This window comes from Coturnix japonica, chromosome 1, assembly GCF_001577835.2.
Source record: "Coturnix japonica isolate 7356 chromosome 1, Coturnix japonica 2.1, whole genome shotgun sequence".
In the NCBI taxonomy this organism is placed as follows: Eukaryota; Metazoa; Chordata; class Aves; order Galliformes; family Phasianidae; genus Coturnix; species Coturnix japonica.
This window is the reverse complement of record NC_029516.1, coordinates 107,774,674-107,787,956: the sequence shown is the minus strand read 5'-3', so window position 1 is coordinate 107,787,956 and position 13,283 is coordinate 107,774,674. Positions and strand designations below refer to the sequence as shown.

General features: G+C 37.4%; 1 protein-coding gene across 1 annotated transcript in view; it reads right to left on the bottom strand.

Moving 5' to 3' along the window:
• POLA1 (DNA polymerase alpha 1, catalytic subunit) overlaps positions 1 to 13,283 on the bottom strand; it is a 183,025-nt gene that overhangs the window by 60,566 nt on the left and 109,176 nt on the right. Inside the window, 1 exon segment of the mRNA XM_015885864.2 lies at positions 634 to 750. Within this exon segment, the coding sequence (XP_015741350.1) occupies positions 634 to 750 (117 nt within the window).

Below are 13,283 nucleotides of genomic sequence, written 5' to 3'. Positions count from 1 at the left end.
AATGGAATAGCATGTAACAGAATCATCCTCCTTTAAACTCAGAATCCATGAAAACTGTACAGTGTGCAGCACGCAGTCCTGAGCTATGAAAGACTAGAGCATTCAGTTCAATGAGAGGTTTAAAAGCTCCTATACCTTCCAGGCATGGAGACAAATTCAGAGGTGCAGAACTCAGAACTTCTCCTGAAAATATTTGTCACCTTAGAGTAGCCCCAGAGGAGATTACATAAAAGCCCACTTCTAACTTCATAGTCCTTTAGTGTTAAGCATCAAGCCAGATGAGAACCAGTTAGCAGAGAAGTAGACAGTTGTTTTTGTTTCAGAAGGTTGGTTTTGTTTGTTTTAATTTACCTGTATTCTGGCACAAAAATTCCAACAAATTCTAATTTGATGACCAAATGCTCATCAGCTGGAAAATTTCCAAACGCAGCAGCTGCATGGCATGCTCTCTTTTCAGCAAAAAGGACCCAGTTAAAATGCGGAGCAGTACAACAGTCTCTTTTGAGCTAGCCAAGGGACTAGAAATTCCCACTTAATTCTGTTACCTTTGAAATGTAGGGTACGTGCACCAAGCATTTTTCCTGAGAATCTTGCTCCACTATTGTCAAAGCACTTTTGTTCTAGAGCACTTACCTCTGGCCTCAGGATGGCCTTCTTACAGGCCTGGCATATAGGACCACTCCGGGAAAAACTGAGGGGAAGACGTCGGGTTCTATTCTGGCAAGTTGGTTCCTCACATATTAACCAACCCTGCAGAAAAAGCAAACGGAAAGAGAAGGAAAAAAGAAAAAAATAGTAAAAATCCCAAGTACAGCTTGTTTTTACTCCATCCAAACAATGCATCATAGTCCACAAGGAACGAACCAAAAAAAAAGCACCAGCAACTTTAAGTCCACTTTGAAGCTGATATTTATAACATGTGTCCCTAAGATCCAAAAATCACATGAAAAGGGATGAAGATGCTTGTTTAAGGCAATACAATCCATGATGCAGAAGAAAGTTGAAGTCTTCTTGCTTCAAATGCCATATTTGCACACTTCAGTCATCCCTTCCTTAATACATACTGACACTTCTGTTGTTCAGTTCAGAAAACGATAGCATGTAACAGAACTATTTTATACAACCATACCATAATAGAGTTACCCAGGTTGGAAAAGACCTTAAAGATCATCAAGTCCAACCACAGCCTAACCATAGTACCCTAACTCTAACAACCCTCTGCTAAATCATATCCCTGAGCAAGAATAGGAAAGGACAACTGCTTTTGAGATCAGTAAGGAGTCCAGACACAGGTTAAAGAAGCACCATACCCTCTCTACAGAAGCATCACTTGCAAATGCCTAGGTGAACAGCGTAAGAGAAAACATACAATAAGTTTTTTCCAGAAGATTTTTTTCCCAACTCTTGGGAATGGTGCAAAGACCTCCTCAGTCACTTTCTCTCCCTATATTCATTAGTGCTGGATACACTACTACATCCTCAACCCAATGAACATCAAGGGCTTTTTGAACTAACATACACTTTTAGCACCTACAATACGCTGCAGAACAACTATGCGCTGTAGAAGTGTCTTATTTCTCTCAAACACATGCACAAGAACTCTTTTTTCATGCCCTCTTGTTCTCATATCAGAAGGGAATAGGAATCATTATTCCCCGCATTCGCCCTTTCCATTCCACTCATGATATTACAGGCCATCATCAACGTCACTTGCAACCATACCCCTTTGAAACCATAGTTCTACATGGTTGTTCCTTACATGGTAACCATTCCAAATCTTTCTTGCTATGCTCTAATCACTTGTAGGTTCTTTCTAGATTGAAAGGATGGGAAAAATGGGACAAACAGGGAGGCAGACAAAACCAGTACTGCACACTCTGTGCAGGACACTTGAAGAACCAACTTGCTCTCTGCTCTTCTACTCCAGGTGTTTTCCTGGTACACTAGTGAAGATCTGAACACTGAACAGTCATTTCCAAAATGACATTTTTTGTTATACAAATACTACAATTTCATTACAACTAAGTCATAATAGTCAATACACACATTGGATGCAATATTAAGATTGGGTTTTTAGTAACTACACCAGTTGACATTCACTGACTGAAAATTTCATCTGACTAACATTAGTTTAACATTAGTAACTAACATTTCATTTGACTAACAAATCAACCTAGTATCTGAAAGTCTTCCAGCAACTTTTCTCAAGCACCACCCACTTTTACTAATCCTGAGCAGCTCAGCATTATTAAACTCTATTTTAGTTTATCAGAGATCTCTGCAGTAGAAATTTCTGCTGTGAAAAGTCTATTTCTGCCAGCATTTCCAAACTTCTGCTTTTGTTGCTCCTGCAAAGAAGCTAATATAAACGCACTAGGATTCCTGGTACTTCAATGGAAATACTTCAAACCAGAGGACAACTTAGAAAATTCCTTGCAACCATTCTCACTGACTGTGTAACAAGCTGTATCATCACATTCCAGCAACGCCTTCAGCCAAATTTTCATCATGGCAGCCGAGGTTTCCAACTAGTGTCAGAGTTCTTACCCTTATAGTTTCCACAACCTCACTCAGAGTGCTAATGCCACTACTGCCAGCTTGGTTCGAGGTCAGTAATGAGAGCCTTACTATACATCCAACTATACATCTCTGGTTGATGGAGATTCTGGCTTGCTGACAAGGCATATTTGTTAATAAGATCACAGAAAGAAAATATCCTGAGTTGGAAGGGACCCATAAGCATCACTGTGGCCAACTCCTGGATCCACACAGCACCACCCAAAATCCAAACCCAAGTCTGAGTGTGCTGTCCAAATGTTCCTTGAACTCTGGAAGACTTGGGGCTGTGACCACTGTCTTGGAGAGCCTATTCCAGTGCCCCATCACTCTCTTAGCAAAGAATTCCTTCACTAGACATGGCAAGTTTTCTTTCCTCACTGGCAAGGACAAAACTGAATCTATTTTGTGACTCAGTAACCCAGTGTTCTGATTCAATATGATGAAGTAAATCACATATCTGACTGATATAATTTTATGTCACAGTCTTTCCTATTGTTTGCTGGATTACACAGAGAACTTCTTGGTGGCTTCTTCTCCAAGTAATCGGACAACCTGCACACTTGTCCTTTCACATCATCTTTGTCATCTTTACCCCTTCATTCAATTCAAAAGGACATTCTTCTATAATCTTTTCACAAGCACTAGAAGTTTGATTCAGGGATTTGCCCTTTGATGTTGTTTTTGTTGTGTTTTGTGGGTTTTTTTTTAGATTAAATGTCAGCTCCTTTCCAAACAACTATTTATTTATTCCAAAAACCTCACTTTTACCACTTCTCCAGCCATATCATATCCTCAACTTTATCCCACTTGGTGCCATGTACATCAAAACACTTTCCATTTCTTTTGCAGAAAGGAGCTTTCACATCCTTGTGGGCAGACCAGAATAACCTGTGAACTTCATGGCAAAAGCAAGGCATGCACCACTACTTTAAGATGCATGCTTAAGTCCATAATGCAGAAATTAAGTACACAAAACAGCTCTAAAGACTTAAGACCTGCAAAGAGTCAGAAAGTGCCCCATACCTATTGAGGTAGGGTTAATTTCACCTGACTTTCTGCACCTAAAAGCCTGATAGCCAGTCTAGAGATCCTATGATCTGTTTTCAGTAAATGGAGAATGAAAAAAGCATGTAGTATCTAAGCCTTCCAATGAATAATTAGGAAGCAATCTGAAACAAACAGGGCTTTAAGACATGCAGCCAGGCAGGAAGAGGTGCAGAAGGTATCCTAGCCCAGTCAGTCCCAAACCCTCCTGGTTTTGCATATAATTGCTTTGGCTAAAACTATAAGAAAAGATTTTCTGTGCACAAAAAGAGCACTTCCATGACTCAAGACATATTAAATGATTATGTTTGAACTATAAAACAATTTGTTACACTAGAAGAGCAAAGCATGAAAACTGCCAGATCACAGGGTGTTCAGTTAGGGAATGCAAGTACAACTGAAAAAACAAAGCCTAGAATAGGAGCAGCATCCCAAGTTCAGCTGAGCAGAACACTCAGAAATAGACAACCATGAAAATACTGCATGATAAAAGTAACAGTGCATTTTCTGCCACCTATTGGCATTTTTAGCTAATGATTAAGAATCAGAGGACTACACAACTAGCTTTTGTTACCAAGAAAGGGAGCATATTGTTGCTCTTGCCAAACCATGATTACATAATGACATTTGAAGCAAGTTTCTTTATGCAATTACTTCAACCGGCCATCAAAGAAAATATTGTGAACGTTTGCTGGTCACAAAATATGGAAGGTGAAACAAGATGGAAAAAAAAATCCTTGTTCAAACTAAAAACAGTAGTTTGTGATTTAAAAAAAAAAAAAAAAAGCATTCAGATTCAACAGCTTGTTAATATTGTACTTGTTTTTAACTACTACAAACTAATGGCTAAAACAGAACTTGCTTACATTTCTCAATGTACTTAAAAACTTGAGATCTAAGTTGTCTACATTAAAAGATATATGCATATATGTGACATATATGCTAACTGAACAGCCCTTCAGTTTATGGAGAAAACAGTTAATGTAATTTGCCTAGACTTATAGATATAATTAACATTCAAGAGGTCTTTTCTTCTGTCTCACCTCTCTATTCAGGACTTATTTGCGTTTGTTTGTACTTACTATCTGTTAATGTCTCTTAACAAATGACAACAATAACTGTTGCTATTATGCATGGAAATTAAACATGTAGATAACTCAGTGAAAAGAGCTATTTTTGAAAAAGCAGTATCAGAAACTCATAGCTCTTTATGTCTCTTGTTTTGCTTTGATAATTAAGCCATAGCCTTGATTTGCTTTAAACAGAAAACTTTTCCATGAACATGCATGTCGCAATCAAATTCAATACATGCATTATGTTCTGATTCAATTTGTTCAAGTGTATTACTGTTAACCCTTATTTGATCCATGCCTATCGTCTTCACTGACTAAACAAAACCAATCCTTCCTTTCCCAGCTGCTATCACTAAGTCTGTAAGTTAATTTGCAGTAGATCAAACAAAATCATAATAGAACACCTTCCGTTTTGTTCTACTTGGTATCTGCAACACTGTGGAAAATGAAAAACAATTTGACTGAAAAAAATAAATAAATGGCCACCTAGAATTTCCAATAATTCTGTCTACAAATGCTTAAATGCTTAATTCACTTTAAAATATAAAGAAAATGTCTTCAAAAATAAACCCTGAAGCAAATGCACATCATAAAGGAAAATCCCTCAAGAGTACTATGTCCACAAACTGTAGCTAATGGGGAGAAATTTGCAAGTCAAAAGTAATTTTCTTTCTTTGTAAGTCTATTCTTGAGAATTAGTCTCTCTCACTCTAGTGATCAACAAGTATTATATTATCCCAAAATACAGAGGCAAGTGGTTTTGGAACAGCCTTTCAAGGAGAAGTTGTGGGAGTCAACAACATGTATTTATTGAGCTTTATCTTAACCATTTTTATAAGCTACATTTCACAGCATAGTCTGGTTACCTGCTACAGCAGAGGGCTGGATGTGCTACTCTGCAACACTTCTGTATGTGTTTTCCTGCCTTCATATAGCCTGGGTGCTGATGGACTAAGATGCTTTAAACTAACATGGAATGAACACATGCAATAGCACAAGGGAAAAAGTTGCAAGAACTGAAAATTATTTAGGCCACAATCAGGCACTTTGGAACTGAATTTAAAATGTAATTAGTGCTTCCCTCTCTACAGTCTCCATTCAAAATAATGTTAGTGTGAATTTTTTTTAAATGGGATCCTGGTGCATGACATTGGATCTCCAGATGGCTAGAACACCTAAACTCAAGCACATTGGATCCAAATTCCATTGAATCACTACCAAGCACCCTCAAAAAGAACGTGTGGGAAGACTATTTAGATCTGCTTTCCTAATCAATCAGTGTGCGCAGGCTGATAATAAGCCAGTTTTTGGAAGGCTGAGAATCAGACAAAACAATGAAAATTTCCTGATTTGAGCATCATGGATAGCCTGGATTGATGGGCTGAGGCCAACTGTATGAGTTTTAATCAGACCAAGTGCAGAGTCCTGCATCTTGGTTACAAAACCAAGGTGCAGAGTAGCTGGAACTCAGTGACACTAAAGTTATTCCTTCCACTTGCTATAACCTGTTGTACATCTCAAGTGTATTCTCTGTGTCCACCTGTCTTCTATAAATATCTGAATGTTTCAGGGAACAGATAGACAAACGCTGTTCAGTAGTATGGAGCATCTCAGGAATTAGAACTTGAGCCAAAACCTTGGTTTGCAAATTCTTTGGCAAGAGTTTTGGCTATTAATAGTAGCTACATCTTTTAAGAACTGCATCACAATTTACACTTCAAACACCACAGGTGGAATCAATTTCCACTTAAAGATAAACTACTACTAAAAAGTGAGGGAAGTTTTTCTGCAGAGTACTAGAAACTCACAGACTTTTGAGTAAATACAAATTCCAAGCTGCTTTTTTGTTTCTTCAGAAGAAAGAAATACCGAGGTAATAACACTAACACAATCTAATGTGCTCAGCAGCAATGAAAACCTGCATGACAGTATGAGGATTTCGGCAGACAATATGGACTAGAGTGACACTTACATGTTATATTCCCAAGATAAGAGCCCTCAGATCAGGGACGGTATCATAAATATAAAACAAGGTTTCACATGGAAACCTTCACCCACTTCCTGAGCTGAAGCTCGGTGTAACTTGGTTTCCTCAAGGAAAACTGGAGTTTTTCATGGGGAAATAAAACTACTAAAAACCTCATAAGATCTCTCTTGGAGAGAAACCAATTTTGTTGCTGGTAGGCACAAGAAAATGAACTCATTCAGTTGCTGAAAGGCCTTTCTCAAGATGGAGGTCTCAGTGAGGAAAGGCAAGGATTGGCCTGCAAACACATATCACTCTGATGCCTGCCTGCTTCATACACTCAGCTCTTTCCCAGCCAGATGCTTCACTCTGATTGTCCTTCCAGAGCAAATACAAAGATGCATAAAATAGCTGCTGGATCAATACTTGTGATGGAGTAACTTACCTGTGAGACTAGTAAAGCAGACTTGGTGGAGTCCAATTTGATCAGGAAAGCTCCAAACTTATCTTAAAACGTCTTGCCTAGTCCAGACTGTGCTTTTCTAGACAGCCTGATGGATATGACCCATTCCTTTGTAGCTAATAATGCAAACAACTTGGAGACGGAACTACCTTATAAAAGACCGCGTCAACATGTGAAGGAACACAGTATGATGATTAAGAACACCCTTTCTATCATCCACTCTCTGGGCAGGAGAAATAAAAAGCAAGTAAATTCATTGCAAAGGTGAAATTTGGAGATGATCTTGCCAGAAATGTAAGGGAAATGAATATATGTATATATATATATATATATAGGATATATATATATCCTATCTCAGAAGAACATTGTATATGGAAAAATCAGTCATCAGGTTTCTTTTACTTTCTCACAGAATTCTGGGTCAGCAACTTTTCCCAGCATCCTTCAAAGCAAGAGAGGAGACACGTTATTCAAGCATATTCAAGACACTGAGCATTAACATCTGTGAGACTGTGAGAAGCATCGTATTTTTGTATTTGAAGGATACCTACAGGATGTGCAACATTTCTTCACATGTAGTTTCAGATATTTATACCAACCATTCCAACCTTCTTTTCCACTCTAACCACAATTGACTTTGTAAAAGTTAGAAAAAAATACCAGAAAAGTGTCCTTTATATTTTCATTTGTATGGATTTCCTTACTGCAAGGAGATAAAATTACAGGAAATCAGAAGCCCTAATGTCAGGTTCAAGAGATCCCTGACTAGAGGTATGTCTGAATTTCATCCTAGAGTTTCAAGATGTGTGCACAAGTTCTTTTTAAATGCTATGCATAACTAAATCTTTCATGTAAGTAAAAAATCTCTTAATTTACCTACCATTTATACTCAAATCTAACAAAACAAAGGATGAACTTTGAGGATATCTTGATTTAAATGACTTAGACTGCTGTTCTCAAAGTAACATTTAATCATCTCCAAGCTAATAAATTAATTATTTTTCACAGACTCTTAAAAGATTGTTTTATAAAAAGAGCTGGGTCAAGGATACTATTGATGGTGGCTGACTAGCACTTTTGGCTTTTAAAGGGGATCTTAATGTCTTTTAATATATCACATTAAACATATTGCCAAGCCTGTTCTACCTAAGAGGAAACATACTTAAGTATGGCGAAGCACCTTACATTTTCATAAATTCCTTTAAAAATTCATCCTATAGCTTAAATTCCTCACCCAGGGAATGCTTATTCAGTATTATCTGTTATTCTGTAATGCAGTGCCTTTAAGTTCCAAGAAGTGATGCAAATAGTTTAACACAGTGACTGAAACTTGTTCCTGAAATTAATCCATGAAACAGTCTATAGCTCATTAAGAGATCTGATCATAGATCCATTGTGACATAATGACTACCCATATCACAAGTGAAGAAACTTCTTTTTTCTTTAAACTCACTGATGTCCATTGGCTTCAAATCTCTTTTTTCCCTAGACATTAAATGTTGTACCTAGTCCCTCACTCAGAAAAAATAACTTACATTTTTCACTATGAGTAGTTTCAGAGTTTGATGCTTCCCGATCATCCAATTTAGGAAAGAAGTAAACAGAGACAACAGCTTTTCACACTCCATTTCATGCTGCCTCACTTCAATGCAAGTTGAAGACACAATTTCAATTTCTTTTCAAAGTACTTCCTCATTTTCAAAGCTTCTTGAGTTTTGGCCTATATAAATGATCTGAATTTAGCTGTGGGATGGAGTGGATTAAAAAAAAAAACAGAACACAACAATACAATAAAACTCTCATAAAAAAAGGAAATGCCTTTCCTGTATGGTTCATTCTACCCCTCCCGAATTCATAATTTGCCTGAGAAAACATTATGCAGGACGATCAGAAGATAGAAGCAATCTCTGAGGAAAAATACAGAATGTTTCTTAAATGAAAGAATAGTAACAAGATATGAAATGTTTTTGAAAGTGTACTGCTTGAAAGCAGTACAGACCATGGAGATGTCTGTTTACATATTCAGTGTTTATTCACAGGAACAGCATTAATGGATGTTATCAAACTGAAGCATATTAGCCATCAGCTTCCTAGCATAAGCCAAATGATCACTTTACCATCCCATGAGATAATACACCTGGCAAGAGAGGACTCCCTCTACAAAACAGTATCTATTGAACCCTCCTGTCCTCAGAGACACTCCCATCTGTCCATGCAGTTCACCTCTGCAAAGCTGCCAGCCCAAAGTGAATGAAAGGCAGCTGGAGTTGACAGAACCCATATCCTTGAAGGACCAGAGCAACTAGGCAACCTGTCATTGAGGGTACATAGTTTTACTAACTAAGTACCTTAAAGAAAATACGAGAGAGAAAATAAATACTGAGTTTCTCAGAAAAACATGAAGTGTCCGTCCTTTTGTCTTGAAAATGCTGATATTAGAATGAAAGAGGAAGTGATGTGGGCTCCAGGCAGCCATTACAAAAAGTGAAGCTTACCTTTCACACTGAACTGCTCAGATTCAAAATACCCAAAGAACAAAGCCTTTGAGTATCGCAGAAATTTCACTCAGAAGGTTTAACCAACAACAAAACTCCGTCCCCATAAGAATAATTTTTAGAAGCTTATTCACTTCTGACATATATTAAATACCTTTTTATAAACTGGCTACCTCAAGATCCTATTAGTGCTGTACTGCTCCTGTGACACAAAGTAAGTCACAGAAGATAATATATGTCTATTTCTATGCTACTGAAAATGAAATCCTGTAGACATCCAAGAATGATATTTTGTGAATTGAACGCTGAATGAAAACACCCAGGATGGAAAGAAAATTTCATTAACCTCTAGAAAATATTAACATATATTAGAAAATATTAACGTAATATTAATGTACCCCACCACCCTAAGATGACAAGTGCTCAAGGTAACATTAAAAGTGCCTTGAGCAAAATTAACTTAAAAGACAGAAGTGAAAAATATCTGTAGGTCAATGCAAAAAGTTTTACATATTATTAAAAATTGATTTTTTTTTTTTAAAGTAAGACATCTTCAAATGTACAGTCATATGTCATTTCATACAAGTTATTTGAAACTTATTGATCTCATTTGTGCAGACTCTGTCATCAGTCTGCTGAAAAGATAATGGAGCACTCCAAACCCTTATGATAGGTTAGATGCAAACAGTGGCCCTCATTTAAACACATGTAATAGCAACGCGAGCAGACAAAATCCAACCTTAACAGCTGTACATTATACACTAAATGAGCGAGTATGTTCTGCTTTACTTCACATCAAAGCCAATACCTCAGTCTTGTTATCTTCAGTAAAATAAGGTTCTGGGCACCAAAGTATGCAGCCAAAAAATAAAGAACTATGGCACAAGCATTCACAGCCTTTTTATTTTACTTAAGACAATATGAAAACAACTAAATTAGATTTCAAGCAAGCAACTGGGAGAAAACTACTACGTATGGAAAATAACACTGAAAGAAAGGAACACTGAAATAGCTTTTATGTACTTCTGTATGGACACTGAAATCCTCTAGACAGATATTCAAGTCTATTCTGCAAAACGTTCTCCCTATTCATACAGCTCAAAGCAAGCTACATTCTTCAGCTGCAACAGGTCACAACTAAGTACAGTACCTTGCTTCAGAAATAATTTTGCTTTGTCTGTCAACTGTCAACAAAGCACAAAGAGCTCATACAGTCCATCCACGAATTGCCTGTTAAAGAATCTAGCAAAATACAAACAGTAAGAACTTGAGATTTCTGAAGACCCGCGCCTCTACTTTGGGTAGAAAGCTGAAAACACCATCCCCCTGCCATCTTCCACTATTCTGCCCTCTTCCCTCAAACATAAACGTAGTCTTTAACTTTCCCCCACCACAGAAATGTTGTGCAGGAAGTTGGGTGACGTCAGACCTAACAAGACCATGGAGAGAATCAACGTGCCCTTGTACATGGCAATGTCAGTAAGATATGTCAGCTCCAGTACACATTTCAAGTGAGTGAAGAGACAAGGTGATGGTTTACATGAAACGTTTACCTTTGCAACATGATTAAGAACACCTCTAAAATACCGAGAAAATTAATACAGCTGTGAAAACTTTAAAAATAATAATGCACGTACATACATAATACGTAACCTTAGAGGAGCTCGAGAGAATAAAAGATGACAGACAAAATGTTCTCAACATGCTGGTCAACTTAAACTAGAAAAGTTTAAGGCATCACTAAGCAATGTTTGTTCATTTAAGTTTAATTATTTTCTCCTTGAGAATGGAACTAATGAAACTGAATATCTTTCATGGTGTCCACGACCAGTCTGAATGGTCTGTAAACAGGGCTGAGGGCAGACAAGGGAACTGGCTGAGCTGGGGGGTTGCTAGGTGATGCAGAATGTAAACTCACAAACTTGCTCAGGTTTACTTAGCTTTCAGGCTGCTCTCACACAGGCTCTCCAAAGTTTTAAGAATTAATTCCCAGGTAGCTATTTAAAAACAAAAAGCCAAATAATTAAAAAAGAACAACCCTTCCTCCTCTTCACCGCTTCCCTAGCCTATCCCCCCCAAACAGAACAAAAAATTAGGGAAGAAGAAAGAAAATTCACAGAAATAAAGTGCAGGAAATTGCAATATTTTGAATACGATGAGAGGAATACTAATATTTTCCCCATTTATTTGTATATTATTGTTCAGGACTGACACTTCAGAAAAAGTTCCATCTCCTTAGATTAATTTTATTTCGTAAATGCAAGTAAAAAAGATTTCTAGAGCAACACTGTGGGCATTTAAAGTACTTACAATGAATATCAAGTCGCATTTACTAATATTTCCCGTACGGATTACAAAAGCAAACTTTCCAGTGGAGCCATTTATTTCTGTCCCCGTCCTTTTCAGAGCTGTGGTTATATATTTTTTTTTTATTATTTTTTTTTTACTTTTTTCTAAAGTATCTGATCAGAGATTGTCCGGTAAGAGCACTTTATTAGATCATCAGTCAGAGGGTTTTACAAGCACCGAGAGCTATGGGCTCAAATGCAGCACATCAGTTTTAATAGCCGAAGGTCTAATAGTAAACTGCAGATACTGCTGAGAACTTTCCATGCACTGAACTCTTGAAAAAGCACCATCTCTCAAGCTTAAATGCAGCTGCCTCTTTCAATGCCGCAAATGGGTAAATTTGACAAAAAAGCCACCATTAAGACTACATGAAAGGCTCAAGACAACATCCTTTCAAAGCTTTGTACTTCAGTAATCAGATGTACTTACTCACCCCCTCCCCCAAACCCGATCAAGAACTATTTCTGAATGGTAGGAAATAATTCCACTTTGTACATCTTTTAGTTAATCAAGACTTTCTATTCAGCAATTTGACCTTTTGTTCAAAACAGGATTATCAGTTTTTTCGCCAGTTACCAAGGGCGACTCGCATGGTGAACATAATTGCAATAATTTGCAAAACACCATGGCAACCCACATTACAACTAGGTAAATACTGGTCTTTTGTGCTACATTGTTATTTTCAGAGATGCTGAAGTCAAAGAACGAATGACAAATGAACACAAAATTTATATTTGCTTTGTCTCAAAAGAGAAGAAAATTGATAACAAGAATTGGGGGGAAACCGACTACAGCTGTAATTTCTAACTTGATTAATTAGGATGGTAACAGTCCTTAACAGTATATTCAACAAACAGCCCTGACTCGGTCTCTCCACCCACCTCTCCCTCTTTCCTCACTACTACCACTGACCCCCACCCCAGACAAATTTTTGCAGCTAGGAGAACAAACAACTCCATTTGCTCTTTTCTTCAACTTAATGGAATCCTTAATTACAGAATATTGTTCTCCCGTTCTTCATTACACTGAAAACTGCGAGTGAGAGAGAGAAGAAGGAAGCCAGTGCCACGCAGACGGGGTAGCTACAGTCATCTTATCTGCCTTTCTTTTTTTGTCCACAGCGGACCTAAAGATGAGATGGCATTTTTAAAAATAATATTAGCAGCTGCTGCATAGCAGATAATTAAACTATTTAGTGCTCGAGTTCTCTCACTGGCAGTGGTAGCGAACCACGGAAGCTTAAGTCAAGTCATGATTAAAATCTAAAATCAGAGGTAGTAACTGCTTAATTTTTTTTTCTTCAAATTACTAAACAAGGTGTTTTCTAAGAAAAT